The 25691-nt window shown below is 44.3% G+C and overlaps 4 protein-coding genes across 13 annotated transcripts; 3 read left to right on the top strand and 1 right to left on the bottom strand.

The window, feature by feature from the left end:
* The first annotated feature begins 2022 nt into the window (after nt 1–2022).
* On the top strand, nt 2023–4144 carry cldn10a (claudin 10a). Its single transcript, XM_034614374.1, has 5 exons — nt 2023–2260; nt 2869–3030; nt 3139–3220; nt 3302–3406; nt 3985–4144. The coding sequence occupies exons 1-5, from the start codon at nt 2041–2043 to the stop codon at nt 4142–4144; spliced, it is 729 nt and encodes a 242-aa protein (XP_034470265.1). The 5' UTR covers nt 2023–2040.
* A 3392-nt stretch (nt 4145–7536) lies between these two features.
* si:busm1-52i16.2 (claudin-10) lies at nt 7537–10983 on the top strand. Of its 3 annotated transcripts, none has more exons than XM_034607545.1 (6): nt 7537–7969; nt 8041–8202; nt 8525–8606; nt 8683–8796; nt 10436–10672; nt 10709–10983. In XM_034607545.1, exons 1-6 carry the CDS (start codon nt 7738–7740, stop codon nt 10872–10874), a joined length of 993 nt encoding a protein of 330 aa, XP_034463436.1. In that variant the 5' UTR covers nt 7537–7737; the 3' UTR covers nt 10875–10983. The 3 variants fall into 3 exon arrangements, with proteins under 3 accessions (XP_034463436.1, XP_034463425.1, XP_034463442.1); XM_034607534.1 differs by having other exon boundaries at nt 7538–7969; nt 10436–10708; nt 10745–10983; XM_034607551.1 differs by lacking the exon at nt 10709–10983 and having other exon boundaries at nt 7540–7969; nt 8683–8786; nt 10436–10564.
* A 1024-nt stretch (nt 10984–12007) lies between these two features.
* si:ch211-181l5.2 (claudin-10) lies at nt 12008–13685 on the top strand. 2 transcript variants are annotated; one of them, XM_034607693.1, is made up of 5 exons: nt 12008–12380; nt 12612–12773; nt 12841–12922; nt 13031–13138; nt 13300–13685. In XM_034607693.1, exons 1-5 carry the CDS (start codon nt 12149–12151, stop codon nt 13487–13489), a joined length of 774 nt encoding a protein of 257 aa, XP_034463584.1. In that variant the 5' UTR covers nt 12008–12148; the 3' UTR covers nt 13490–13685. The 2 variants fall into 2 exon arrangements, with proteins under 2 accessions (XP_034463584.1, XP_034463575.1); XM_034607684.1 differs by having other exon boundaries at nt 13297–13679.
* Nucleotides 13305–22673, bottom strand: dzip1 (DAZ interacting zinc finger protein 1). Of its 7 annotated transcripts, XM_034606485.1 has the most exons (21): nt 22565–22671; nt 22085–22212; nt 21412–21990; nt 19766–19850; nt 19138–19253; nt 18805–18963; nt 18609–18710; nt 18458–18520; nt 18236–18364; nt 17944–17992; nt 17812–17862; nt 17553–17612; nt 17131–17155; nt 16959–17100; nt 16485–16683; nt 16228–16251; nt 16073–16196; nt 15381–15760; nt 15024–15145; nt 14743–14902; nt 14120–14629 (listed from the first exon to the last, which is right to left on the bottom strand). In XM_034606485.1, exons 2-21 carry the CDS (start codon nt 22085–22087, stop codon nt 14517–14519), a joined length of 2685 nt encoding a protein of 894 aa, XP_034462376.1. In that variant the 5' UTR covers nt 22088–22212; nt 22565–22671; the 3' UTR covers nt 14120–14516. The 7 variants fall into 7 exon arrangements, with proteins under 7 accessions (XP_034462410.1, XP_034462376.1, XP_034462362.1 ...); XM_034606519.1 differs by lacking the exon at nt 14743–14902 and adding an exon at nt 13305–13677 and having other exon boundaries at nt 14627–14629; nt 16959–17155; nt 22565–22673; XM_034606471.1 differs by having other exon boundaries at nt 16959–17155; nt 22565–22672.
* Nucleotides 22674–25691: the final 3018 nt, after the last annotated feature.

A 25691-nucleotide genomic window follows, 5' to 3' on the forward strand; every position in this document is an offset into this window, starting at 1 on the left:
GGGGGAGAAGGGCTGAAGGAGAGAAGCCAGCAGGAGATTATTACAGGCAGCTGAACTCAGCCCAATACCAGGAATCTGACTGTGGGGGATCAACAGACCTTTCCCATGTTAAACCTGCAGAGGCCTGTTTTCTCCTCACACAGAGAACTAGAGAGGAAGTGCTTCCTTTGTTCAACTTTCAGTCAAGATCCAGGTTGCATGTGTTATTGTTCTGTGAAAAGCTGCCACGTGTTGTACATTTGTCAGTTTGATTAAACGCTCTTCATGTGTGAATAAGTGAGGAAACACGTGACAGAGTAAAGTTCCTTTTTTAAATTGCAAACATTAAAAGTTACAGGAGAGGTCAAGAGGACACAGACGGACTTTTAACAATTCATAATGAAATTTAGAGTGCTGCCTAGTTTGTACACAAGTATGAGGGACATATTGAAAACAACAATTACAATAATATAGTGTTATTAAGAAGACAGTAATAACATTATACAAATAAAGTCCTAAAGAGACAGAAAGAGTTGAGTCTTAGAGTTAATTAACCATCTTTTTCCTCTAAAATAATGCACATCACAGTCAAGCAAAAGCAGCTGTGATGCCATTACCAGGCGGTGTTTTCCCAGCCAAGGAGGAAAATCACCAGATCATCATATTCTCGGCCTTAATGGGGTTTCATCAACAGGTTGACATAGACAACAGCCTGCTCCAGCTGCCTCAGTCATTAGCAGACTTCCAGGATGAGGATCCCCTCTGAGTTTACTCAGCAACAGCAGCCATGGGAACACGACATCCAGGCTTCAACTACCCAGGGATTTACGGAGCAGTGCTCTCAGCATCGTCTCGCTGCTGCTAACAGTAAAACACCCTGTTTAGATTTGCTGGAATGCTGACGATGTGAACACTTAACCTGTGAACAGGTTTACGAGCCCAGGTACAGGGTCAGTGGGGGCAAGCAAAGGCTCAACCTGGACGGTTCAGAAAATCCTTCTGGTAATTATTTCCTCTGGAAACTATCCCTCGTTCTCCACAGCGATTAGATCTAATCCTTGTTTGAAAAATACCTGTGCCAAGACAGGGCAAGCCAGTTTGTCAGTATAAAGGTTGTGAATTGATTTAATTATTACTTACCCACCTGCCTCATTGTGTTCACAGTGTTCTGCTCTTTCTCTGTCTCTGCTGCTGTTAGAGTCTCTGATTAGCTTGTCTCTCCACTAAATGTGATTTTTAGCTCCGGCTACTTCACAGCCAAATAACTCCTGTGATCCTAAAGGAACAAGCTAATCACAAAGTGTGTGTTCTGACTTAAAACGCCACAGAACAGAAACACTGATAAAACCAAATAGATCAAAGTTCCCTGAGAACAAGAACAGAATTAACTGTAAGAAAGGATTCACACTTTGTTCTCCCACTTCAGTATCGACAATAAGGGAATCGCCAAAGCCAGCAGGGTTTCATCCTCTGGGGACCACGAATGGCTTTAATAAATTTAAACACAAGCAGTTCCTCCTTCCTGCCACTTGATAGCGCTGTAGCAGTGTGACTCCAGTTCAGGTAGAATCAAACTGCATTCTAACTTTTTGCAAAAGCTGCACTCATTGGTGCCGAGGACAAAAGTGGGAAACGTGCACACGTCAGTCATTCATTCACAATCTCTCCCATCTTGTCTTCCTCTTCTGTCAAAGACTTTTCAGATCCTTTCAATTAAAGACTTCCTGCTCCTGCAGATCTCCTTGCAGACCCCATGGACACCGTGCAGAGTGATGACCCGTGTGTGTGTGTGTGTGTGTGTGTGTGTGTGTGTGTGTGTGTGTGCGCCCCTTCACCCTCCCACCGCCACAAACACAACACACAACAACTGATTGTGTGTCAGTGAATGATGTGCATTGAAAAGTGTTGGCTCCCGGACTGAGATGCTTGGCTGAGCAGGTAAAAGAGAAGCAGAACTGTGCAGAGCTGCCACTGCTGACGTACCTGTCCGGCATCGACCCTCCCACCTCCTCCCTGACACTTCTACCCTCTCCCAGCCCGGACCTCCGAGCCAGAGGGAAAATGGGCAACATGGCAACAGAGATCGTTGCCTTCCTCCTGACCATCTCTGGGTGGATCCTGGTGTCGTCCACCCTGCCGACAGACTACTGGAAGGTGTCCTCCGTGGATGGGACGGTTATTACCACAGCCACCTTCTGGTCCAACCTCTGGAAAACCTGCGTCACTGATTCCACTGGCGTGTCAAACTGCAAAGACTTTCCTTCAATGCTGGCTCTGGATGGTGAGTTGTGGGATTGTGGTGAACGCTGCTGAGAGCATCTTTCTTTTCGTGAAAATCCATCTGACTGAAGATGGATACCTGTTGTTTCTGGATGAATGACAACCATTGTAATCAAATGCATTTAGCAACTCGATCTTTCCTCTTTCGGACTCCGACTCCAGGCCGTCAACAACGGCCACTTTTAAAGCTAAAGGCCATCAGAGGCCGATCGGTGTCCTAATGTGTCCAGAAGAAGCAATCTGAGAAAGTCACACAGTCATGCAGTGGTCACTTCCCATTTCCTGCTCGGGACAAACAGGCCACCATCCGTCTTTAGAAGAGCACAATTCTCAAATGTGCTGAGGGATTGGAAATCTAATGGCACTAATTTCTATCGAGGCTTTTCACTGTATGACTCAAGGCCTTCTTCAAAATGTTTAAATCTGTGGTTTTCAAAGCAGTAATTCTCAGACGAATCCCAGGGGTCACCAGACGTCATCATTTTTTATTATTTATTTCGTTATCTTGTGTATTACCAGATTCTCTTTCTTCTTTTGCTTTATATCACAAATGTGTAAATCAAAAATGTTTGTAGCCGCTGGTTCAAGCTCTCTCCTCCTGTCATGAAGCCTATATCCAGGTGTGTCGGGGCCTGATGATCGCCGCCGTGTGTCTGGGTTTCTTTGGCGCCATTCTCGCTCTCGTGGGGATGAAGTGCACGAAAATCGGGGGCTCAGAGACGACCAAAGCTCGTCTGACCGTCCTGTCGGGCTTCCACTTCATCCTCGGCGGTAATATCTGCCTTTTAGGAATCTGACACCTCGAAGCTACATCGTATTATCAGCACGTTTGGATTTCAGGCCCGACTTGAAGTAGAAATCTTCTTTTTCCCTCCGTAGGCCTGTGCTGCATGACGGCATGCTCCATATACGCTCACAGGGTCACAAGTGACTTCTTTGATCCCTTCTTCGTGGCCCAGAAGTAAGTCTTCAGGATTAAAATGATTGTGTGAAGGCACATCTGACCAAATGAAGTCCGGTCACAACTCTGTATTCTGTGCAGGTTTGAGCTCGGGGCAGCTCTCTTCATCGGCTGGGCCGGATCCGTGCTGTGCATCCTGGGAGGACTTGTGTTCTGCCTCTCGCTGTCTGAAGGATTCAATATGAGGCAAGTAGCTTGGTTTCCGACACGTGATCCCACATCTGTCATCGGCGTCAAGGACTTAACTAAACTGCACTGAGCTGCAAACGCATGCAATTGAAATAATGACTTGAAGAGCAACGGAGAGCGAGACGCTGGAAAAACATCCACTTATCTTTGTCAACATCTTGTCTCGTGATTGTTTAACCTACAGGACAAATCGTGTGATTGTCCTTTTGATAAGTTAACGACTCAATGTTTCCTTTGTTACAATAAGGACTTTAGGAAATGAAAGTCACCTTGACGGAGAGCAGCTACATCAGACAGGCTGAGAAAACTCTGAATATCTTTAGATTCTGGATGAAGCAAGAAAGATAAAGAACATGATTTGAAAAGATCACTTTGTCATGTCACTCATCTTTTAAAAAGTAACTCTGTCTCTAAAGTGTCTCTGATGGATTATCAAGACGTTTCTGTCCCCAGAGGATGAACTGTAATAAACTCTGATGATTCCCAATATTTACCGATGAGCAAATGTAATAAAAGGCAACACTAAAAAAAGATGATGGTTTATTCCTGCTCTAAATCAAACTGTTTTTTTGCAGAGCTGAATATTCCTACAGAGGACCAGCGTCACTGGTCACAGCGCGCAACAAGTGCAGCAAAACCACCAGCGGCCCGACAGCCAGCGGCCCGACAGCCACTGGCCTTCACAAGGAACCAGTGGAGCCTTCCAGGCAGTTTGGAAGAAACGCCTACGTGTGAAATTGGACTTTATTCAATTACAGTTACATCGATGGTTGTGATATTTATTTCAATATTCTGTGGTCGCGAGAAACTCACCAGTAAAACACAGACGTTCACTTTAGGAACTTTGGGCAGGAACTCTGGGAACTCTGGGGAAATCCTTCCGTAAGAAAGAAATAAACTTGTTTTTCTTTTGGGGCAGGACATTTGATTTGGCTCCAAACCTCTGAGGTCACCTTCAACAAGCCGGCCTCCCCTTTAAATCTGTATTTAATAATTCTTTAGTCAGGGAAGTAGATTTTAAATCATTTATTTCTTTATAACTAGAGGAGAAAAGGGTTTGTAAATAATTTAGACTTTTCCAATGTTTTTTTATTATTAGACACTTGTTTTGTAAACTTAAAAATTGTGCAAATGTGACCAAATGAAGTAATTAAAAGATTTTAAACTTGCTCTCAGTTGATCAGCGGTGATTGCAGTCGATCTTCTCTGATCGCTTCAAAGGGAACATTAATATTTCTCAGGATCTGAGGGTCACTACATCCCATCTGACCTGAGACGGAGCTGGAGGCCGGAGGTTTCCCTCACATCAGCCATCCGTCTCCACCTGGGAATTATCATCACCAGGGCCCTCAGGCTAAGTTACAGCGGCTGCAGCCGGGAGCTGGCAGAGAGTCGCTCGGCGCTGCGTCGTGAAGAAGTGTCAGGTGACGCTCCCTGATATAAAGCTAGTATTGTGTCTGCATGACTTCCTTATCAGAGATCATTAAAACACACATGTAAACCAACTGTCTCTATATTTTCTTTTTTTTAAAGAATAATTCAACCGGATCGACACAGAAGTTAAATTTAAATCCAGGTTACAATGAGTGTAACTATATATTGTGCTTGACCACATAACGTTTACATTTTCTAATTCTGTGTAGTTTTACTTTGGCATCATCTGGGAACATGAATATTTTAAAAACAATTCTAATTGATTAAAATGTTTCATTGTGAGGATTTGACCTTCTAGTGGCCGGAGAGGGAACTGCATCCGGCTGTTTCTGCTACTGTGGAGAAATACTGCAAAGTTTTAATAAAGAAAAGAAGGAGAGATACTGCACATAAATACCTGGAATGTCCATGTGTTTACTGTGAGTACTGTGAGTACTGTGAGTACTGTGTGTACTGTGTTTACTGTGTGTACTGTGTGTACTGTGTGTATTGACAATAACTTAATAAAACTAGTTAATAAAATGTGTGCAAGTGTGAATCACCTCCAAATGAGATGTTGTAAGAAGAGATAGATAGATAGATAGATAGATGGATAGATGGATAGATAGATAGATAGATAGATAGATGGATAGATAGATAGATAGATAGATAGATAGATGGATAGATAGATAGATAGATAGATGGATAGATGGATAGATAGATAGATAGATAGATAGATAGATAGATAGATAGATAGATAGATAGATAGATAGATGGATAGATGGATAGATAGATAGATAGATAGATGGATAGATAGATAGATAGATAGATAGATAGATAGATAGATAGATGGATAGATAGATGGATAGATAGATAGATAGATAGATAGATAGATAGATAGATAGATAGATAGATAGATAGATAGATAGATAGATGGATAGATAGATAGATAGATAGATAGATAGATGGATAGATAGATAGATAGATAGATAGATAGATGGATAGATGGATAGATAGATAGATAGATAGATGGATAGATAGATAGATAGATAGATGGATAGATAGATAGATAGATAGATGGATAGATAGATAGATAGATAGATAGATAGATAGATAGATAGATAGATAGATAGATAGATAGATAGATAGATGGATAGATGGATAGATGGATAGATAGATAGATAGATAGATGGATAGATAGATAGATAGATAGATAGATAGATAGATAGATAGATAGATGGATAGATAGATGGATAGATAGATAGATAGATAGATGGATAGATAGATAGATAGATAGATAGATAGATAGATAGATAGATAGATAGATAGATGGATAGATAGATAGATAGATAGATAGATGGATACAAGAAGACAGGGTCATGAGTGAAAACGTTGGGATCGACTGACCTTTTATTGACCTATGTTGGGAAAAGGGTGCAGAAAAAGGATGAAGCCTGAGCCATCCCTTCATCCATCCATCTCTCTCTCCATCCATCCCTCCATCCCTTCATCCATCTCTCTCTCCATCCATCCCTTCATCCCTTCATCCCTCCATCCCTCCATCCCTCCGTCCATGAGTGTAACCACCAGAGAGCAGCATTCCTCCACACTCAGCGGATCTGCAGACGCTGCACAACATGTCACAGATAAGAGAGAAAACTAAATACAGTAATAATTCAGATAAGTCATTTGCCGTTAAGATAAGATAAGTTAAGATAAGATGAGTTAAGTTATTTAAAAACAGGTCAGCCTAACAAAAGCATGTCTTTGTTCTTCCTTTTTCTTTTCACTAAACAAATGAAGGCCCCGGTGCTGCACCAGTACGTCCCCACCACCACCACCACCAATAAGTGAGTCATAAGCCCAGAGGACAAAGAGAAGCTCTTTCATCCCAGAGAACATTCATCACTCCCAGTAAATCTCATTACCTCAGATTTAAGTCTAATTACAAGAGATGTTATTATGAGACCCTCAGTGAACTGACTCATAAGCAGCAGCTTAGAGCCGCAGGCGGCGTCCAGCAGCTTCTGTCCTGGTTATTACACATTTCACCTGCAGAGGTCAGACCTGCAAATCAGGTCGTACGATGGTAAAACTACTGAACAGACAAAACTCTCACAGTCTAAACTCACAGTACCAGAGAACATGTGAGTCAGGGTTACTGGTCTCTCTCTGGGTTACTGGTCTCTCTCTGGGTTACTGGTCTCTCTCTGTGTTACTGGTCGCTCTCTGTGTTACTGGTCTCTCTCTGTGTTACTGGTCGCTCTCTGTGTTACTGGTCTCTCTGTGTTACTGGTCTCTCTCTGTGTTACTGGTCTCTCTCTGTGTTACTGGTCTCTCTCTGTGTTACTGGTCTCTCTCTGTGTTACTGGTCTCTCTCTGTGTTACTGGTCGCTCTCTGTGTTACTGGTCTCTCTCTGTGTTACTGGTCTCTCTCTGTGTTACTGGTCTCTCTCTGTGTTACTGGTCTCTCTCTGTGTTACTGGTGGAATGTCCCTTTAACTAAGATCTTATTGTGTTGGTCAGTTTCCAGTTTTCTGGACATTTCGCTGTGAACGCAGATAAACAGATGATTTGATGAAACTGACTCAGTGACAGTGTGATGAGCTCACCTGTAACCTGAGACACACTGAGGTCAGCAGATCTGGAGTCAGACAACTTTCACCTGTGGGAACCAAAGAGACACTTTCCTCTCAGCCACATGTGCCCCCCCCCCCCTGCTCTGTTCCTGGGATCAGTCTTCTTCTTCTGAGACGAGCAGCGACGCCTCGGCCTCATGTTTTAGGATTAAAGCTTCACCCTCTGGATTCAAACTGAAAACAAAGCAAAGGGAAATCGTCAGAGTTCCACAGTGGAAACGAGATTTATGATAAAAACGACAGCTTCCTTGGATCTGAGGCGACTGAGGCCCTGAGATGCAGACCCGTGTGATCCAGATCTGGGGTTTCCTGCTGACGGTGCTGGGCTGGATCTTTGTGGCGTGCACGATGGCCATGGAGGGCTGGAAGATCACCTCCATCGGGGGCATGGGGGGCTCCTCCATCATCAAGGTGGCCTGGTACTGGTCCAGCCTGTGGAGATCCTGTTTCACCGACTCCACTGCCGTCAGTAACTGTTACGACTACCCGGTGCTGTGGTCTGTGGAGGGTAGGTCCCACTCGTCCTCTGCTGCGTCTCACCGACCCAGAACCCTTCCACCATCTTCTGTGTCCCTGCAGGTTACATCCAGATCGTGAGGGGCCTGCTGATGGCGGCTCTCAGCCTGGGGATGCTGGGCTTCGTGCTCAGTCTGCTGGGGATGGAGTGCACCTTCCTCGGAGGAAAAGACCGTTCCAAGTACAAGAAGATCTACGCTGGAGGGTGCTGCCACATCGTCGGTGGTAAATGTTCTAATATTACAACTTATTCTCAAAATCAAAATATCAAATATCTTCTATTTTCTCCTGTTATCAAATATTTCATGGTTATTTTCTACTGAAAACATTTAAATAAAAAGTTTGACAGCAGAATATTTGAATTCGAAGTTTCTTAAAAAACATTCTTGCATATAAATATTTTTAGATTCTTTCTAGAGACTTTTTAAAGTCTCCAGTGAACTTTAGCCACAATATCGTTCACTGAAAAATACAATATTTTATTTTGAATCTCATTTGAATCGTGTCAAACTGAATAAGTTTGTTTCTGTAACATCTTTGTCTGCAGGTTCTCTGTCTGTCTGCGGCTACGCTGTTTACGCTCAGTATGTTTCAGTCGAATACTTCAACCCCGACTTTGATGGACTGAAGTAAGTTCAACCTCACACATTGTGTATCAGCTACAAAGAGACTTAATGAAACCTGAATCATTTCTCTGCTCCACAGGTACGACCTGGGCACTCCTCTGTTCCTGGGCTGGGTCGGCTCAGCTTTCCACATGACCGGAGGGTTTTTCTATCTGTGGTCTGTGTGCACGCCGCTCTGTGGAGGAACAAACACGTGAGTACAGACGTGTACTATTCTATCTTGTTCTATTCTATAATGCTCTAAACTATCCTATTCTATCTTGTTCTATTCTATAATGCTCTAAACTATTCTATTCTATCTTGTTCTATTCTATAATACTCTATTTTATCCTATTCTATCTTGTTCTATTCTATAATGCTCTAAACTATTCTATTCTATCTTGTTCTATTCTATAATACTCTATTTTATCCTATTCTATCTTGTTCTATTCTATAATGCTCTAAACTATCCTATTCTATCTTGTTCTATTCTATAATACTCTATTCTATCCTATTCTATCTTGTTCTATTCTATAATGCTCTATTCTATCCTATTCTATCTTGTTCTATTCTATAATGCTCTAAACTATCCTGTTCTATCTTATTCTATTCTATAATGCTCTAAACTATTCTATTCTATCTTGTTCTATTCTATAATACTTTATTTTATCCTATTCTATCTTGTTCTATTCTATAATGCTCTAAACTATTCTGTTCTATCTTGTTCTATTCTATAATACTCTATTCTATCCTATTCTATCTTGTTCTATTCTATAATGCTCTAAACTATCCCATTCTATCTTGTTCTATTCTATAATGCTCTAAACTATCCTGTTCTATCTTATTCTATTCTATAATGCTCTAAACTATTCTGTTCTATCTTGTTCTATTCTATAATACTCTATTCTATCCTATTCTATCTTGTTGTATTCTATAATGCTCTATTCTATCCCATTCTATCTTGTTCTATTCTATAATGCTCTATTCTATCCTATTCTATCTTGTTCTATTCTATAATGCTCTAAACTATCCTATTCTATCTTGTTCTATTCTATAATGCTCTATTCTATCCTATTCTATATTGTTCTATTCTATAATGCTCTAAACTATCCTATTCTATCTTGTTCTATTCTATAATGCTCTAAACTAAACTCTAAATCTATTCTATTTAACTCTATTCTATAATATTATAGAATAGAACAAGATAGAATAGATTGAATCGAATAAGATATCATTCTATTCTATTATACTCTATTCTATAATATTATAGAATAGAACAAGATAGAATAGAATAGTTTAGAGCATTATAGAATAGAACAAGATAGAATAGGATAGAATAGAGTGTTATAGAATAGAGTACAATAGAATAGTTTAGAGCATTATAGAATAGAACAAGATAGAATAGAATAGTTTAGAGCATTATAGAATAGAACAAGATAGAATAGGATAGAATAGAGTGTTATAGAATAGAGTATAATAGAATATAATAGTTTAGAGCATTATAGAATAGAACAAGATAGAATAGGATAGAATAGAGTATTATAGAATAGAGTATAATAGAATGAATTGAATGATATAGAATAGAATAAGGTAGAATAGAAAAAGATAGAATAGAATAAGACAGAATAGAAAAGAGTAGAATATAATAAAATAAGATAGAACAGGATAGAATTAATAGAATAGAGTATAATAGAATAAAATAAATTGAACTGATAGATTAGAGTATTATAGAATAGAATAGAATAGAATAGAATAGAACAAAATAGAATAGAATAGAATAATATTCTATTCTATCCTATTCCATTTGTGTCTATTCTGTCACATTTGACCATAATGCATCTCTCTCTGTCCAGGGTGATCAACATTCAGCCAATAGCCGACCCAGAACAAAACAAGTCCACCACGGCTCTGTCTTCAGTGTCAGAGATCACGTCTAAGACCAAAGTGTCGTCTGTCTCTGAGCTGTCGTCCAGGTCCGAGCGCTCAGACGTGTCGGCCATCTCCTCAAGATCAGAGCGCACGTCCAAATCAAGACGCACGGCCAAGTCAGGACGGTCGACGAAGACAGGGCGAAGTATTAAGTCTGCAGGGTCGGGGTCAGGGTCGGGGTCGGGGTCAGGGTCAGGGTCGGGGTCGGGGTCAGGGGAGGGGTCAGAGTCCAGCCTCTCGTTGAGGTCCAGCATTCCGACTCTGTCCGAGTCGAGGAGCAGCAGCAGCAGCCGGACGGTCTCGTCTCTGTCCAGCAGCTCGAGGAGCGAGACGACGCCGTTCATCAGAAACTCTTTTATCTGAGGAGAAACAAACTGGACAGTTCATGAAGCTTTAAATTCAACTGGATGTTTCGTGTGAATAAAAACTGATGAAATCCTGTGTTTTAAAAAGAATAAATGTGTTAAATCTTCTGTCTGTTTCGTTCATTCCTGAGACGTGTCTCGTAATAAAGTCGTTTATCAGTGAAATGAGCTGTGAGGCTGAGTCGTCTCTCTACACTGGAACCTCAGATAGTGAAGGATCCGTCTCAGAAGTGCAACAGATTCATGTTTGGTTACTTCTACTCTTCATCACTATCTTCATCACAGCGAAGGTAAAAGGTCTGTCCGGACGAGGAGACAGAAGAATCCTCGGCTGTGAGGATCAACTGCTGGATAATACAAATAAAAGCTGAATAGTAAAGGTCTTAATAAACCTTCTTGTAATTCTGCTCTGGAAAGTGAGGCTGATGCTGGAGGGGTCATGTGATGAGAATCTGACGAATCAGCGAAGGCGTCTTAAAGTCTGCGTCATAGTTTCCAAACGTCTCAGCTGCTGTGAGGACGCCGGCGAATCGGAAGCAGAGCTGAGGACAAAATGTCTCAGGGAACTAACATGGAGGAGGCCGGGTTTAAGACCTGTACCGCATCCAGCCACCAGTTGGCGATCAAGGCCCTTTGGCTTCACTTGTGGGAGGCGTCCTGTCGTCCATCTTCAAACTGGTTCACACTGGTTCTCACAGACTGGTTTTCCACGACTCTCCCTCATGCGGCTGCTTGTTTACACATCAACACTGTGTCGGCAGCTTCTCTTCACAGGAAACAGATCCGTCCACTTTCATCCTTTTGGCTCAATGCATCTGATCAGCTCCTCAGACAGGAAACTGGAGCGGCGCTGCATCTGGGAAAATAATCTGCAGGATAATTAACGATGAAAAGATTTATATTTGTCTTATATAATAAAATATTTTGGCCCCTGCTTGATTGTAATTTCTGTATTTTTCACCTTCATATCACAGAAGAAAATCAGTTTCATGACTTCTCTGCACTTTGGGATCTAAAGAGGAAGGAGCAGAGAGGAGGAGGAGGAGCAGAGAGGAGGAGGAGGAGGAGGAGGAGGAGGTGAAATCTGAATCTGGTGGAATGACTCACTCGCCCGAGTCCTGGGAACACGAAGGATGCTGAGTTGGCAAAACCTCCTGAAAAGATAAGATGAGACAAACACCCAAAGTGCTGGTGTGACGCCTCCAGATCAGCAGGGAGCTCGTCCAGGTCCCTTCGCCTCGCAGCTCTCACCACGGCTCGGACTGACTCACCATGACGTACCGGACGGTGGTGATGTACCTGGAGATCGGCTGCTTCGTGTCCTGTCTGTTCGGCTGGATCCTGGTGTGCTCCACGCTGCCGACGGAGTACTGGACCTTCTCCGAGGTGGGCAGCATCGTGCTGACCACCTCCAACTACTACTCCAACCTGTGGAAGGACTGCATCTCCGACACCACGGGGGTGTCCGACTGCAAGGACTACCCCTCCATGCTGGGCCTGCCGGGTACGTCCGTCTGAAAACAGCTGTCAAACTGGTCCCAGTGGGTAGAGCTCTGGTTTAGGGACAAACAAGTCCACTGAGATGTATATTAGATATATTTAAATGGGAATTACAGTTATATGAAGCTTTAGTCACAAGGTCACAGGTCATGTTGCAAATATCAAACTGTAACGTAAGAATCCTGTGGTAAGATAATCTGAAGTTATAGATAATCCTCCACCTGTCGTCCCTCAGTGTTCCTCCACGCCTGCAGGGCGCTGGCGGTCTGCTCCGTCATCACCGGCTTCTTCGGAGGCGTCCTCACCCTCGTTGGGATGAAGTGCACTAAGATCGGAGGCTCAGAGATCGCCAACGCCAGAGTGACCTTCGCCGGCGGGATCACGTACCTGGTGTCAGGTAAGAACCACAGAAGAGTCTGATCAATGTGTGAAGTGAGTCCAAAGTCCAACGTGTGTTCTGTCAGGATGCTGCGGGATGATCACCTACTCGTGGTGGGCCAACAAAGTCATCCGAGAATACTTGGATCCACATTTCAGGGCTCAGAAGTGAGTACTTTTTAAAGTATTACAACATATATAACATGATATGAAAGTAGTTCATAAAGAGCGGGATGAGTACGTTCATGAAAACAAACCTGAATGTTCACTGTGCAGGTTTGAACTGGGAGCTGCGATCTTCATTGGCTGGGGGGGATCCGTGCTCCTGCTGAGTGGAGGCACGGTGCAGAGCTACTTCTCTGGAAAAGAAGGTCTGCCATCAAGGTACAGGGCTACATGTTTATATACAACCTATAGAAATACAAATATACCATTTAGTATGTACATATATAATGATATATACACACAAATATATCTATATGTACTTTTATGTGTTTGTACAACCAGTGATACTGACCATGTTCCCTCTTGTATCTAAATACCAGTTCCCCTAAACGGCCCCTGAGACCCGGCACGTACGCCACGGCCCGGACCCGACGGACCTACATGCTGCCGGCCACGTCCTCCAGACTCACTCTGGGGCCGCCGCTGTTCTACGAGGGCAGGAAGAGCCGAGGGGCCGGGGCCACGGCGTCGAGGGGGGGCCGCACCTTCAGCAGGGACAGCTTCGTCTGAGTCCCACAGGAAGTCCTGAGCTCACAGGGGGACCTGAGGGACTTCACAGGAACAGTTTGACCTTCTGGGAGATTCTCTGACTGCTTCTCTGAACGAGAGACGAGGAGATGAAACCCTCATCAGACCCCAAACAGCAGTGATGAGAGCAGGTCTTCAGTCGGGTGGAGTTTGTTATCGTCCCACAGAAGCTCATTACTCATATTCACCACAGTCATACGTGTATTTTCCCTGAATGTCAAAGTTTTCCTCGTGTTTACATATTTGAAAGAAGAAGAAACTGGATGGATCTTTTTTGAAATCTTACAAAACGTTAATGTTCTTTGATTTGATGCTTGTCCTTTCCCTCCTTCCTCGTGAGCCACATCTTCCTCGTCTCATTATGACTGTTAGCTTTTCTTTGTACAGTTTCTGGTTTGGTTTTGTGTTTTTAATGATTAAAACAAAGTGGTTTCCTTTAGAACGGGTCCTTCCTTTGTTTCCATTCTCTCAGTGAGACTCTGCGGAGGCTCTTCTCACTGGGACGTCCTCACATGCACCAGTTGGAATAAAACAGAAACACAGTCTGTGTTGAACCCTGACGAGTCTGAAGCTCTGAGGTCTCGGTTCGGTTGAAGAAAGACAGAAAGAAAGTGAAGTCAAGAACCTGGGGGGTCTTTTATTGCTGGTATAAATATTTTCGATACAAAACCACATAAGAAGGAACAATATAAAATCTGAAGTACACATGCTTTTACACAAACTACATCCACTACCTCACGGAGTGTGGGAGGAGTCAGGATGGATTTAAAGGTGCGAGGCGAACAAACACTTGGCACAAGATATGAAGTGGGACTTAAAAACAAGAAAAGTCTATGAAACTGTTATATTTACTAGATGATGATAGATAAAAACTGAACTTTTGTTTGTGAAGTATTGCTCATGTCTCTATAAGCAGAAGTATAAAATATGGCTGTTCTGGCGTCGGCTGCAGACGTCAGAGGAGACTGAGGTCTTTGCACCGGTGCTGGCGGAGCGTTACGGCACCTGATCAGCTGTAGCGTCCACTGGGTTTATTGCTCGTGTCCTCGGAGTCGCTGAAGTCGCCGAGGGAACACAGGCTGCTCTTCAGGGTGCTTCCTGTCCCGGCTTCAGTCAGACCTGCTGGGAACCAGACAGATGCATTTACATCTTACACCTTAAAAGGAGGTTTGATGACACCGCTGGGTTCTGTGGAACAAACGAGAAAGTTCTTCCCAACGTCTCCTTGAACTGACCTGATCTGGGAGCCTTTCCTGTGGAGGTCCCCCACACGCTGGTGCTGGATGAGTCCAGACTCTTCCTCATTGGTCCAGAGCCCTGAGCTGGTTTAGACACTTCCTGTCCGTCCTCTAAGGAGGAGACCAACCAATCCTGGCTCTCCTCTAGGTCTGTGTACTGTCCCCACACACAAACAAGACAAACATTTCAACTTTCTTTTTAGAGTAATAATTATATCAATGAACTGGCGACTCTATGCACCGAGGTCCCGTCCTCCTCCTCCTCCTCCTCCTCTCACCGTCAGCTCCTGCACCTCGTCTCTCCTCTCTGTCAAAATGCTGACGCCCCCTGCTGGTCTCTTTACTGTTCTCGTTGCAAACTTCTGCTCCACCTTTCTGGCCAGGACAGTGATTTTCTTATCTAAAAACAAACAGATCATATTGACACACGCGGTGAGTGCATCATATTTAAGACCTAACCTGATTAAAAACGTTTCATTTTAAAAATAACATTTGAGACTTTTAAAATAACTTGTTGGTGACTAACATCGACATGTAAATCATTTCAAACAAATGTTTTCACTGTTATCAGATGAAGTTTCATGGCTGAAGAGAATCATCTCACTTCTTTGCAGTTCAGGAAACGGAGCACGAACCTTTCTTGAAGTTCCTCTTATCCACGTTGCCGTTCTGGTCTCTGTATCCCTGCAGCTGTTTGGAGTCGATCTCCTGCAGCTCGCTGACTTCAGACCACTCCTCCTTATCATCATCATCTTCATCGTCATCATCGTCATCATCACTCTCCATCTTTTTCACTGCCGTCTTGGTCACCACCCCCACTGACCCCCACGGCTGCTGGGTGCTGGAGGAGAACGTCTGCCTGGTAACGGCCTGCCTGGCCTGGACCGGACTGGCTTTGCCGGCTCTGATGTGGACCGGAGTCGCCTGGTTCATTCTGGTCGGTGGTGATCTGCCCCTCTGGTGTTTCGGGGGCTGTTTCTCCTCCGTGTCCTCCTCTTCAGAGTCCTCATCGGAGCTGAAAGGAGGAGTCCTTCAAAATCACAGAAACGTCGTGTTTTAAAACCATCATCATTCCATTTGAAACACTTTTGATGTTATCATTTTCAAGACATGTACATTGTGATTCGCTGAAATACTTGCAGGAAAGGTGAAATGCATAATGGGAAAAGTAGTTTGTTTGTTAGTGTTCCTCAAACCTACTAGAATTGATTTATCCAGTGGTTAAATTCCTCCTCAGGCAGGACACTGAAGCCCAAATGGCCCATGAGAGTGGGATGTATGAGTGATAATGAATCTCTAAATAACACAGTGTGTTTTGTATTTTTACTTGAGTGTGAAGGTCCTCGGAGCAGCCTTGCTGTTGGGCGTGGACGTCTTGGGTTGGGTGGTGCTCTTGGCCCTCGGCGCTGGCTGGGGGGTCTTGGACTGTCTGCCTGCAGGTCCAGACACAAACACTTCACACAAACGCCACAATTAGCGGATGAGTCACTGACAGTGTGTCGGAGCCTTAATCCGCTTGTGTGACGGCAAACAAGCTTTTACAGATCAGACTGAGAGTGTTGGATATACACAGTCAAAACCAATTACACTTTATCAAAATGAAACTAATATTTCATTTCAAATCAGTCATAAAAGGCCATGAGTGGAGATAGAAAGTCCAGTGTGGTGTGGTTTAAATTGGTCTGTGAGCAGAATAAGAATTAAAAGAGGATTTCTGATGACGAAGTCTGAGGAAGCACCTCGAACCGAGTGTCTGGGTCGAGCCGGAGTCTCTGGAGGAGCTTCTCTCGTCTGATCGCTCATCTTCTCGTCCACGCTGCGGGTGATCTCCTCCCGACAGCGCCAGTATTCAGGCATCCCCTTTGCAACTCGGTCCCGCTCTGAATGCACCTTGGCCATGATGGAAGTGAGCTCCCTGTTCGTCAGACCTCTTTGATTCTGAGAAGAAGCAGAAGGAAGAAGGTCTAGAGAAAGAGTTTCTTCATAGATTATTATATTTTTTTCATAGATCATTTCCACGCAGCCCTGTGTCCGTATGCAAGTCAACCGGAAGTGAGGAATAGAGGCTACTTTTTCTCATTAAATAACGATTTTGTTCTCCTAATATTGTGACTTTATCCTGATACTCATAGGGTGTAGTCCGTATATGAAACAGAATCGCGGACACAAAAACAAAACTGTGTGGAGAGGAGGCGTTAATAGTGAGTCCATACGGGCTTGACCCCCAGGTCCTCCAGCTTCTTTATGACGGCCTGCTCCAGCTCTCGTCGCATCGCCTTCTTGATGCTGGGGTTCCTCTTCAGAGCAGTGGCCGTCACGCTCGGACTCGGTTTCTTCTCTGGAACCGGCTCAGGCCTCCTCTCCGCTGGCCTCCTCTCCGCGGGCCTCCTCTCAGAGGCGCTGCTCGAGTCTGTAAAAGAAAACCTCACTCGGTCAGTCTTGTGTTGACAATCACACGTGTTGGGCGTCATACAGTAAATGCCAAAACAAAATAAAATAAAATGAGCATGCATTTGGCAATTTTCAAAGCAAGATCCATGCCACAGGTTGAGTTGCGTGGATGTGACGGCTGCAGGAAGACAGACGGACGTAATGATCACTGAACTGATGTGGCAGGCATGATGGAATATCACAGACCATGAGCTGGCTTTCACAAAGCTTCTATGTGATAAGCTCATCGTGAGGCCTTTTCATGTCAGTGTGCAATAAGACGATCTCAGTCTGGTAAAAGAAAAGGCTGCCAACAACAGGCCGATGCATCCATGCAGGCAGTGAACCGGCTCGGCTGCTTGTATTGTCTGTTTTACCTTTCTCCTCTTCTGACAGCTCCTGTATAGGCTCCAGGTTAAGAGCAAAGACTGGCTCCTCTAATTGGCCGGGCACGTGAGGTCAGTGGGAGTGAGGGAGTCAGATAAAACAGGAGGCGTTAACAGAGAGGGGACAGGGATGTGGTAACAGTGCAGCTGTTAAACTGCATTAAATCCTTCATGCAGGGAAGCACATGCTCAGCCTGTCTGGGAGTGACCATGTTTTAATGTTCTCATTTTAGTTTGAGGATTTACTCACCAAGAACAACCCTCTTTGGTTTGGGCTCTGGTGCTGGTGCGCTGACCACCACTGAAAACACAATGAGATGAATGCATCAGGATCATATGTGCAGTTTCTGTTCTGAAGAAGACATGTGAGATGGATCCATACCTGGTACTTCCACTACTTTGGTGGGTGTATTTGAGGAAATATTTCTTATCTGCAAGTGGAACAAATAATCACAAGTTATACCTCACGATCATGCATGAAAAAGATAAACAATCTTTGAGATTTTCATGACAGCAAGAGACTCGGCCGTATCATCACATCAGTGCAACTCAATCTGAGCCAGTGCAGCAAATACAGGAAATCCTGAACAAGGCCTGAACCTCCGCCTCACTTCCTCTCCCGACATAATCGCACTGGGCAGCGGTGACTGAGAGTGAGAGTGTGTGTTATTAACCTGCTCCCTCTGAGCCTTGATGGTTTGCTGCTTCTCCTGCAGCCTCCGTCCCATCTCCTGCTGCAGCTGCTGGCTTCGCTCCTGCTGCTCGGACACAGACGACTGAGTTCTGCTCAGCTCGTCCAGCAGCTGGAGAACATGAAGAGGATGTGTTTTACAACAGGGCCATTCCTAGACTGCTTGTTTAATATTTCACATGTGCCAACTCTGACAGAACCGTACCTGATTCTTTTCAGACTCGTGTTGTTCCTTGTTTTTTTGCAGCATGGATTCCCACATTTTATCCTGGAGAGAAATATTTTTAGCATTTTGGGTTACCCCAACACTTCACTCGTTTCTAGGTTGTAAAATATCAGCTCCCTGCGCCACTGACCTGCTTCTTCAGCTGCTGCTCCAGCTTTTGGATGATTTGTTTCTGCGAGTGAGCAGAGTCGGCTGAGGTTTCAAGCTTGGATATCTGATTCTGATTCAATGCCTATGAATGGGAATATACATGGAATGATTATGAAGATATCCCGAGGAGCAAATAAATAATGTATATAAGCAACATCCACGTATCCTTTCCGTACATTGACAGCCTGAACATTTCGGTTGTACATAGATTCCATCTCTCTACGCATGCCGTCCTTGGTGTCTTCGATCTTTCTTTCCATCCGAGTCATCTCCTCCGCTTTAAAACGGTCCAGCTCTCTCTGAAGGTCTTTGTGGGTGGACAGCAGCTCCTTCTCCTGGAATTACACAAAAACCAGTGAAATCACAAGAGCCTGTTATAAGAGAGGAAGCTTCAACAAGTTTACAGAGAGAACTATTTCCCCAAATCAGTTTTCAAAATGTAAACTATCTGATCCACCTCACTTCAGATGAGTTGGTATCTATCTCTGTACATGTTCTGCTTTTCTTACCTGAGCTGTTTTGAGCTGCAGGTTCTGCTGCAGTTGAACGTTCTGCTCCCTCAGGCCGCTGATCTCCATCTTGAGAATTTCAATTTGGCATTTCTTTTCACTGTCCGACTGCAGCTCTGGAGGAAAGAACAAGAGTCAGATCACTTGCATTAATTAAACGTTCATCTACAGGTGAAAGACAAGACTCTGTTCTGAACCCTTTTGAAAGCAGACGTCCCGCGGGCCGCCCCTAAGTGGCCACAGGAGATTGTTGTTTGCTTAATCCTGTTTAAATCCATCTTAAATAAAAACTTTAACAGCTAGAAGATACATTATTTTTGTACCAGAAAGCTAAGACGTCTGTATTTGACCTCATTATGCTCATGATCACATCATTACGTTCCATGCAGTGGCAACAACAGGTGGTGGCACCAGAGGGATTTCCCTCATCTGCCCACAAGGGATTGTTGTTTACATGATGGTGTTCAAATCGATCCAAAACAAAAACTATAATAGCTACAACATTCAGTCTTTTAGCAGCAGAAAGCCAAGGGCTCCGTCTTCTACCTCATCATGTTGAGGTAGAAGACGCAACGTTACGTGTATCTGACTTTACTTGTTCCTCTCTCTCTGTGTCAGGTTGACTTACGGCTCTCGTGGTCCTCAGGATGACGGCGTTGCATGTGACTCTGGAGGAATTGGGGAGTAAGGAAGCCTTTTTTACAAATTTGACACTAAAAGAAAGAAAGAGAAAACATTATTTATTACATTGTATGAGGCAACTCCCATTACTGAGGAAACAGGACAGTTTAGATCAGGCTTCGGTCTGAACCTGATGATTATTTATACTTATTAAAGATGGCATCATACAGTATTTTCATAAAATGTATATATAAAATCTTTGCACAACTAGTTTATTGATCAAAACGCAATCAGTTAACTCAGAGCTGTGTCTTGGGTTTGTTTGGGTTCATTAAAGGTTGCCTTGTAAAAACTGGCTAGAGGGACAACAGATGAAAATAAGATGATTCAGCTAACTCCTCACAGTATTCAGTCTGTTGATTAATAAGCACTTTCCCTGTCAAATAAATAAGAAACAGATAATAATATACAGAACTTTAAGATGAAGAAATTCATCAACTCACATCGTTAAACAATAAAAACCAAATATATCTGCCGTGCTCGAGTTGTGGAGTAAACTACTGAGAGTCTTTTACATGGGGAATAGTAAATGAAGTTTTAAACACATCCCGTGGCGATGCAGCTGCCAACAGGAGCATCCTCTGAGTTCAGGCGTTTGTTACTAAACACTTGGCGAGAGCGATGTTGATTTGCTCCGTGCGGCAGGCGTCCACACGCTGCAGCTCACTGTCGCTTCACAACTGGGAGAGATGCTGCTTCTTCTCCACACATATTACACGCTGCGTCTGAGCCTGCCGCTCATTGTGCACTTGACTTCACTCAAAAGTTCAGACTGCTGCTGCTGATATCTTGCCACACCGTACGGTAGCAAAGATTGAAAGGTGAGTGAGACACAATTACACGTCTGCTTTGGTGCAACAGAGAAGTTGAAGAAAGCAGCGTGTGTTTGCCTTGTAGACGTGTGGACGAGCAACAAATGCCAAACACAAACCCTCTCTATCAATTATTGAGCCACCTCTGTTAGCTGAGCTGGTAGCGCACACCTAGCAACCACAAGCTGTCATGACACACTATATCTGTTGCCCTGGCAACCGCTTGGCCAGGTCAGCGGCAGCCATACACTCAAAGAACAGGGGGGTAGATTTTTGATTTGTGCTATAAATAACCTAATGGCAACTGAGCAGCACTGCCTACCTCCACAACATTAACAGGCAGATACAGAAACGTCTTCAGCAGCAGAGTCGAAGGACAAAATGCTGGACAAGGACACAGAGCCAGTATATGAGGGTGGGAGCCAGTCACCATGATGAATGCTCTTGGATTAATAAAACTAATCACCACCATCTGCTCTCGGGCTCTAAATCCTATTCTTTCTGTCTGAAAACAAAGCTTATTAGAACCCATGGTTTCATAGTACGCATCGTAATCGGTTTGAGGGAAACGTTTTGTCAAGCTCTGATAAAAGCCTTCGTCGCTCTCCCCTTTTCTCTCCGAACCCTGCTCTGAAACGCACAAAGCCGGAGCTGTGAATAGATCTTGGGAACAATGAAGGAGCGGGGGTCCCTGAGGAGGAGGAGTGAGGGGAGGTGCGGGGGTGATGGAGATGCATGTGTGACATGCCAGTGGTGACCAATATCGCTGTGTCAGCTGTACCTTATGGCTACTGAGGAGCAGCTTGGACTGCAGGTCGTGCACCTCCTTCCCCTTCAGCAGGAGCGCTTCTTTCAGCGCCTTCACCTTCTCCTCCTGCTCGCTCTGCTGCTCCAGCAGCTGCTTGTGCTCCTTGCTCGCCGCCTCCAACCTCTCCTCCAACGCATGCAGGTTGAGGCTGAGGAATTCCTGGCAGTGGAGCAGCCACTCCACGGTGAGCTGCGCCAGCTGCAGGAGCTTGAGCAGACCCGGGTCCACAGGGCTCCGGCACTGCTGGCACCGCTCCCCGTCCAGGTTGCAGAACGTCACTGTGCTGATGTGATCCTGGAGGGCGTTTATGTCCAGCTGGCTCATCACCAGGTTTATGTCCACCGCGTTGATCCGCTGCCAGTCCACCGTCTCCCTGCGACGGCGGAATTTGAAGGGGAGGTGGACGGTGGAGGTGCCCCTGGAAGGAGTCATCCCCGCTGCGGGTACAGAGTAGTGGCTGAGCGGGGAGTTCAGGAGGGACTGGATCCCCGCTGATGAGTGGGTCCCTTGGGTGTCACTCCTGTAGGGGTAGTAGTCGTTGTTGTGAAATGGCTGCAACAAAGACAAGAGAGAGACGACAACAGACATAATGTGAGTCACAGACAGAGAGTGGAGCAGACTGCTGCAGCCCTGGAGCTCCTCTTACCATCTCCGGCGGATTCCTGCGCCTCTACCGGGAGAAGGGGATCGATGAGCGGCTGCTGCTCTCTGGTTCCGCCCCCTGGTCGCGGCTGTGCGTCGGCCACGTTACCATGGAGACCCGGGCCAGCGTCCCTGGGGAGAGGGGACACGTTTTAAAACGTGTATCACTGGTTGACTCTCAGACAACAACACAACCGCTCGTGCGTCGGTGTCTCGTTTCCAGAAACATCCATTTCAAGTTAGGGCGGGAAGTTAATCCCCTAAAGAAACAATGGCGCACATGTTTGAACATGTTAACGAGTGAAACACAACATGTAGCCCCGGGGCCAGCTAGCTCAGGAGGCTATGGTCCGCTAGCTAACGGAGTTTCTTAACTCATCGTCTGGGATGAAAACTTAAAGAAAACCAGTTTAATCCACCGACAAACCAGTGGAACAGTTGCATATGAAGTTTGAAGCCGCAGCGCGGACACACAGCTACTCACTGCGGGGGTCCGTGTTGTGTCGTGGCGGTGTTGTGTTGTGTTGTGGTTTCCAGTCGACGGGGCTCCAGGAGGTTCAGGGGTAACGACTCCACATTCCTGAGGGAGGAGAGTTACCAAGGCTACGCTTCCGGTCAGGACCTTCACAGTAAGAGAGGACACACTAAAAACAGTAAAGACAACTTTCTAAAAAGCGCATGAGCGTTTGTGACAAGGGGGGGGGGGGGGGGGGGGTATTTAAAGATGTCAAGTGTCTACCTGGTATAGGTACTTCCTCTTTTACCTTCTTCATAGGTAAATGAATGATCGGGGGGGGTGCATCCTTACGCAGCAGATGAAGGACGCAGCCATAGACCACGTCTGACAAACCAAAATGCTCGTTGTCTAACAAGTTCGGTATTAATGAGTTACTTGTTGCTATGAGACGTCACGACTGACAGCTGAGACTGACTCCCGATTGGTTGGTTGTTGGTTTTAGGGCGTGCTTGCAGGGGGGGGGGCCTCACAGTGCCAGCCTGACTAAAATCCAGACGATGGAAGTGTCAGCTCAGCAAGAGCTCTGCACTGCCCAAGCAACTGGAAGCCAAACGGCAATCTCGCCTGCAACTGCCCACTGGTTTTCATCTCAGACACTTTGTTGTCTATTTTCAACGAGGCTGCCGCAGGGGTCACAAGTGGTGAATCAGCCTTGTGGGAAGGAGAGATGAGAGAGTGCAGCACTGGGGAGGGGAGAAGGAGAGAAGCATCCCACCGTTTCCTTTCATTGTCCCATATGAATGTTGCACAGGTCAGAAGATGTACCAGCACTGAAGAATTATATATAGAGACAAACGATGAGGTCTGCACCGATCTGTTTCTCATCCTCCCACTGGGCGAGGAGGCCCGGGCTCTACAGGGCAAATTAGCCACAGCAGCAGTGGTGGATCTTTTGGAGAGAACACAGGTAATAGATATATAAAATATAGAGGGAGAGTAATGTATGATGAATGTGCTCGTGGGTATAAAACTAAACTCAGACTTTATTGTAAGACAGAATAAACTCCTACTGGTGTCTGCATCATTACCAAACTGCACATTTCCTCTCTGCGATCATCCCTTATTTTCAGAAATATAGAGTCAAAGTGAAACTTCAAGAAGTAAGAGAACCTTTCCAACATCACTAATAACTAAAGCTAAATAGTAATCTTGCACCTCTTGTTATACTCGTCTCTGTGTTGTTTTCAATGTCCCTTTACAGCACCTATATATGCTCGCCGCCTCCAGCCTCTCCTCGAGAGAGACGATAACAGACACAATCACAGACTGATTCACTGATCCACCTCTGACACTGCTGCAGTCCTGGAGGAGTCATCGAAGGAGCCTCTGATGAATAGAAGATGAGTCTTCTATTTCATCGAAGGCTCCTCTGATGATATAGAAGATTATTAAAAGCATGGAATGGCAGGAAATGAATACGGGTCATTTTTGACCCATGTTGTGCATTAGAAGGGAAGTGATACAAAGATGAAAGTAACAAAGGAAACATTTAAATAAGATTTGTGATGTTCAAAAACAAGTGAATTGGTGGATACCTGAAATACTGAATGATGAAATTCATTCACTGCAAAGATATATTAAATAAAAACTTCATGACCCATGTTGTGAATCAAAGGGTTAAAATCAAACAGCAAAGAGGACAGTGAGAAAAAGTATTTAGTAATAAGTAATAAAGTAAACCTGCAGGAAATACGAATTACATTAGAATGATATTGTATGTGAAGCACTTTGAGCTGCATTTCTTGTATGAATGGTGCTATACAAATACAATTTATTTATTATTATTAATATTAATATTGCTTGTTAGCATAATGCATGTGACCTATTTATTTGCACTGTCCTCTTTGCTACTGTAACCTGGCAAATGTCCCTGTAGTGGAATGAAGTATCTTCTCCTGTATGTATTTCTGAACTATGGGTGAAAATGAGACCTCATTCTGCAAACACTGGGATTCTTTACAATGGAATCGTTTTTTGCAGAAGTGAACTCATTTACATAACTGTAGCCACATTGCTTTTTCAATGCCCTTATATTATGGAGTTTTGTGATATTGCCATTTTGCATATATTAGAATATTTGTATCTATTAAAAGATGTTCAGAAATCCCTAACGTTCTCCATTTGTTGCTGTATAATTTATGCCTCATCTATTTCCCTCCCTTTTTCAATCTGGTTACTTTATTGCAATGATTCCATCAGGATATAATTTCATCTTATTTGACATGAACAATTTAAAATGATGAAATGCTCGGAGTGGAACACTACCACCGAGCAGCTTTAATTCTGAAAGGACAATCCCTGCACTTCTTGTGTTATTGTGGTGAGGGAGACACTTTGGAATGAGGGGGAGGTGGGGGGGGCACACCACTGCTCATTGAAACAGGGGAACATGGAAACAGGAATGAAGGAGTGAGGTTGTCCAGATCTCTATCAGGCTACAGTTGTAAGTTAAATAGCTTAAAACATCATGAAGTTGTTTGAAGTAATGAACATGTTGAATAACTGAAATAACCATGAACGCAGCTGCAGGGACACAAGTGAAGGTTTGTAGAGAAGTTTGAAAACAAATACAATCTATGCTGGGCTACGTCTTTATGATTCAGTGGATTATTGAGGCAGCCGTACAAACATGTAGATGATGATTCTACCAGCAGAGGTCAGTGTAGCTCAGCTTTGCAGACCCTGTGGTTTTACTGTTGAGGAGAGATGATGGTTAGAGGAAATGCTGCTGTGATGGAAAGCAGCTGCAGGAGGACACACACACACAGACACAGACACACACACACAGACACAGACACACACACACACACACACACACACACACACACACACACACACACACACACACACACACACACACACACACACAGGTATATATGCATGCATAGTGTCTGTATTCCAGGATCAGTCTCACATAGTTTCTTTTAAGCACAAGATAAAAGGATGATTCACATTTAGGACATTGCTGCAGCAATAGAACAAGGTGACATAAAGTGTGATGCATAAGAGTGTGTGTGTGTGTGTGTGTGTGTGTGTGTGTGTGTGTGTGTGTGTGTGTGTGTGTGTGTGTGTGTGTGTGTGTGTGTGTGTGTTT

This window comes from Hippoglossus hippoglossus, chromosome 2, assembly GCF_009819705.1.
Source record: "Hippoglossus hippoglossus isolate fHipHip1 chromosome 2, fHipHip1.pri, whole genome shotgun sequence".
NCBI classification, from domain to species: domain Eukaryota; kingdom Metazoa; phylum Chordata; class Actinopteri; order Pleuronectiformes; family Pleuronectidae; genus Hippoglossus; species Hippoglossus hippoglossus.

Bases quoted from the DNA above. Each gene is read 5' to 3' on its own strand.
- cldn10a (XM_034614374.1), top strand. From the start codon at position 2,041: ATGGGCAACATGGCAACAGAGATCGTTGCCTTCCTCCTGACCATCTCT. The intron at 3,221-3,301 runs GTAAGTCTTCAG...TATTCTGTGCAG, and splicing joins CCCTTCTTCGTGGCCCAGAA to GTTTGAGCTCGGGGCAGCTC. The intron at 3,407-3,984 runs GCAAGTAGCTTG...GTTTTTTTGCAG, and splicing joins TCTGAAGGATTCAATATGAG to AGCTGAATATTCCTACAGAG.
- dzip1 (XM_034606471.1), bottom strand. The intron at 18,964-19,137 runs GTAAGAAAAGCA...GTGTAATTCCAG, and splicing joins TGCAGCTCAAAACAGCTCAG to GAGAAGGAGCTGCTGTCCAC. The intron at 17,863-17,943 runs GTATGGATCCAT...TTGTGTTTTCAG, and splicing joins CAAAGTAGTGGAAGTACCAG to TGGTGGTCAGCGCACCAGCA.
- si:ch211-181l5.2 (XM_034607684.1), top strand. From the start codon at position 12,149: ATGACGTACCGGACGGTGGTGATGTACCTGGAGATCGGCTGCTTCGTG. The intron at 12,923-13,030 runs GTGAGTACTTTT...TTCACTGTGCAG, and splicing joins CCACATTTCAGGGCTCAGAA to GTTTGAACTGGGAGCTGCGA. The intron at 13,139-13,296 runs GTACAGGGCTAC...GTATCTAAATAC, and splicing joins AAAGAAGGTCTGCCATCAAG to CAGTTCCCCTAAACGGCCCC.
- si:busm1-52i16.2 (XM_034607545.1), top strand. From the start codon at position 7,738: ATGCAGACCCGTGTGATCCAGATCTGGGGTTTCCTGCTGACGGTGCTG. The intron at 7,970-8,040 runs GTAGGTCCCACT...GTGTCCCTGCAG, and splicing joins GGTGCTGTGGTCTGTGGAGG to GTTACATCCAGATCGTGAGG. The intron at 10,673-10,708 runs GTCGGGGTCAGG...GTCAGGGTCAGG, and splicing joins CGAAGTATTAAGTCTGCAGG to GTCGGGGTCGGGGTCAGGGG.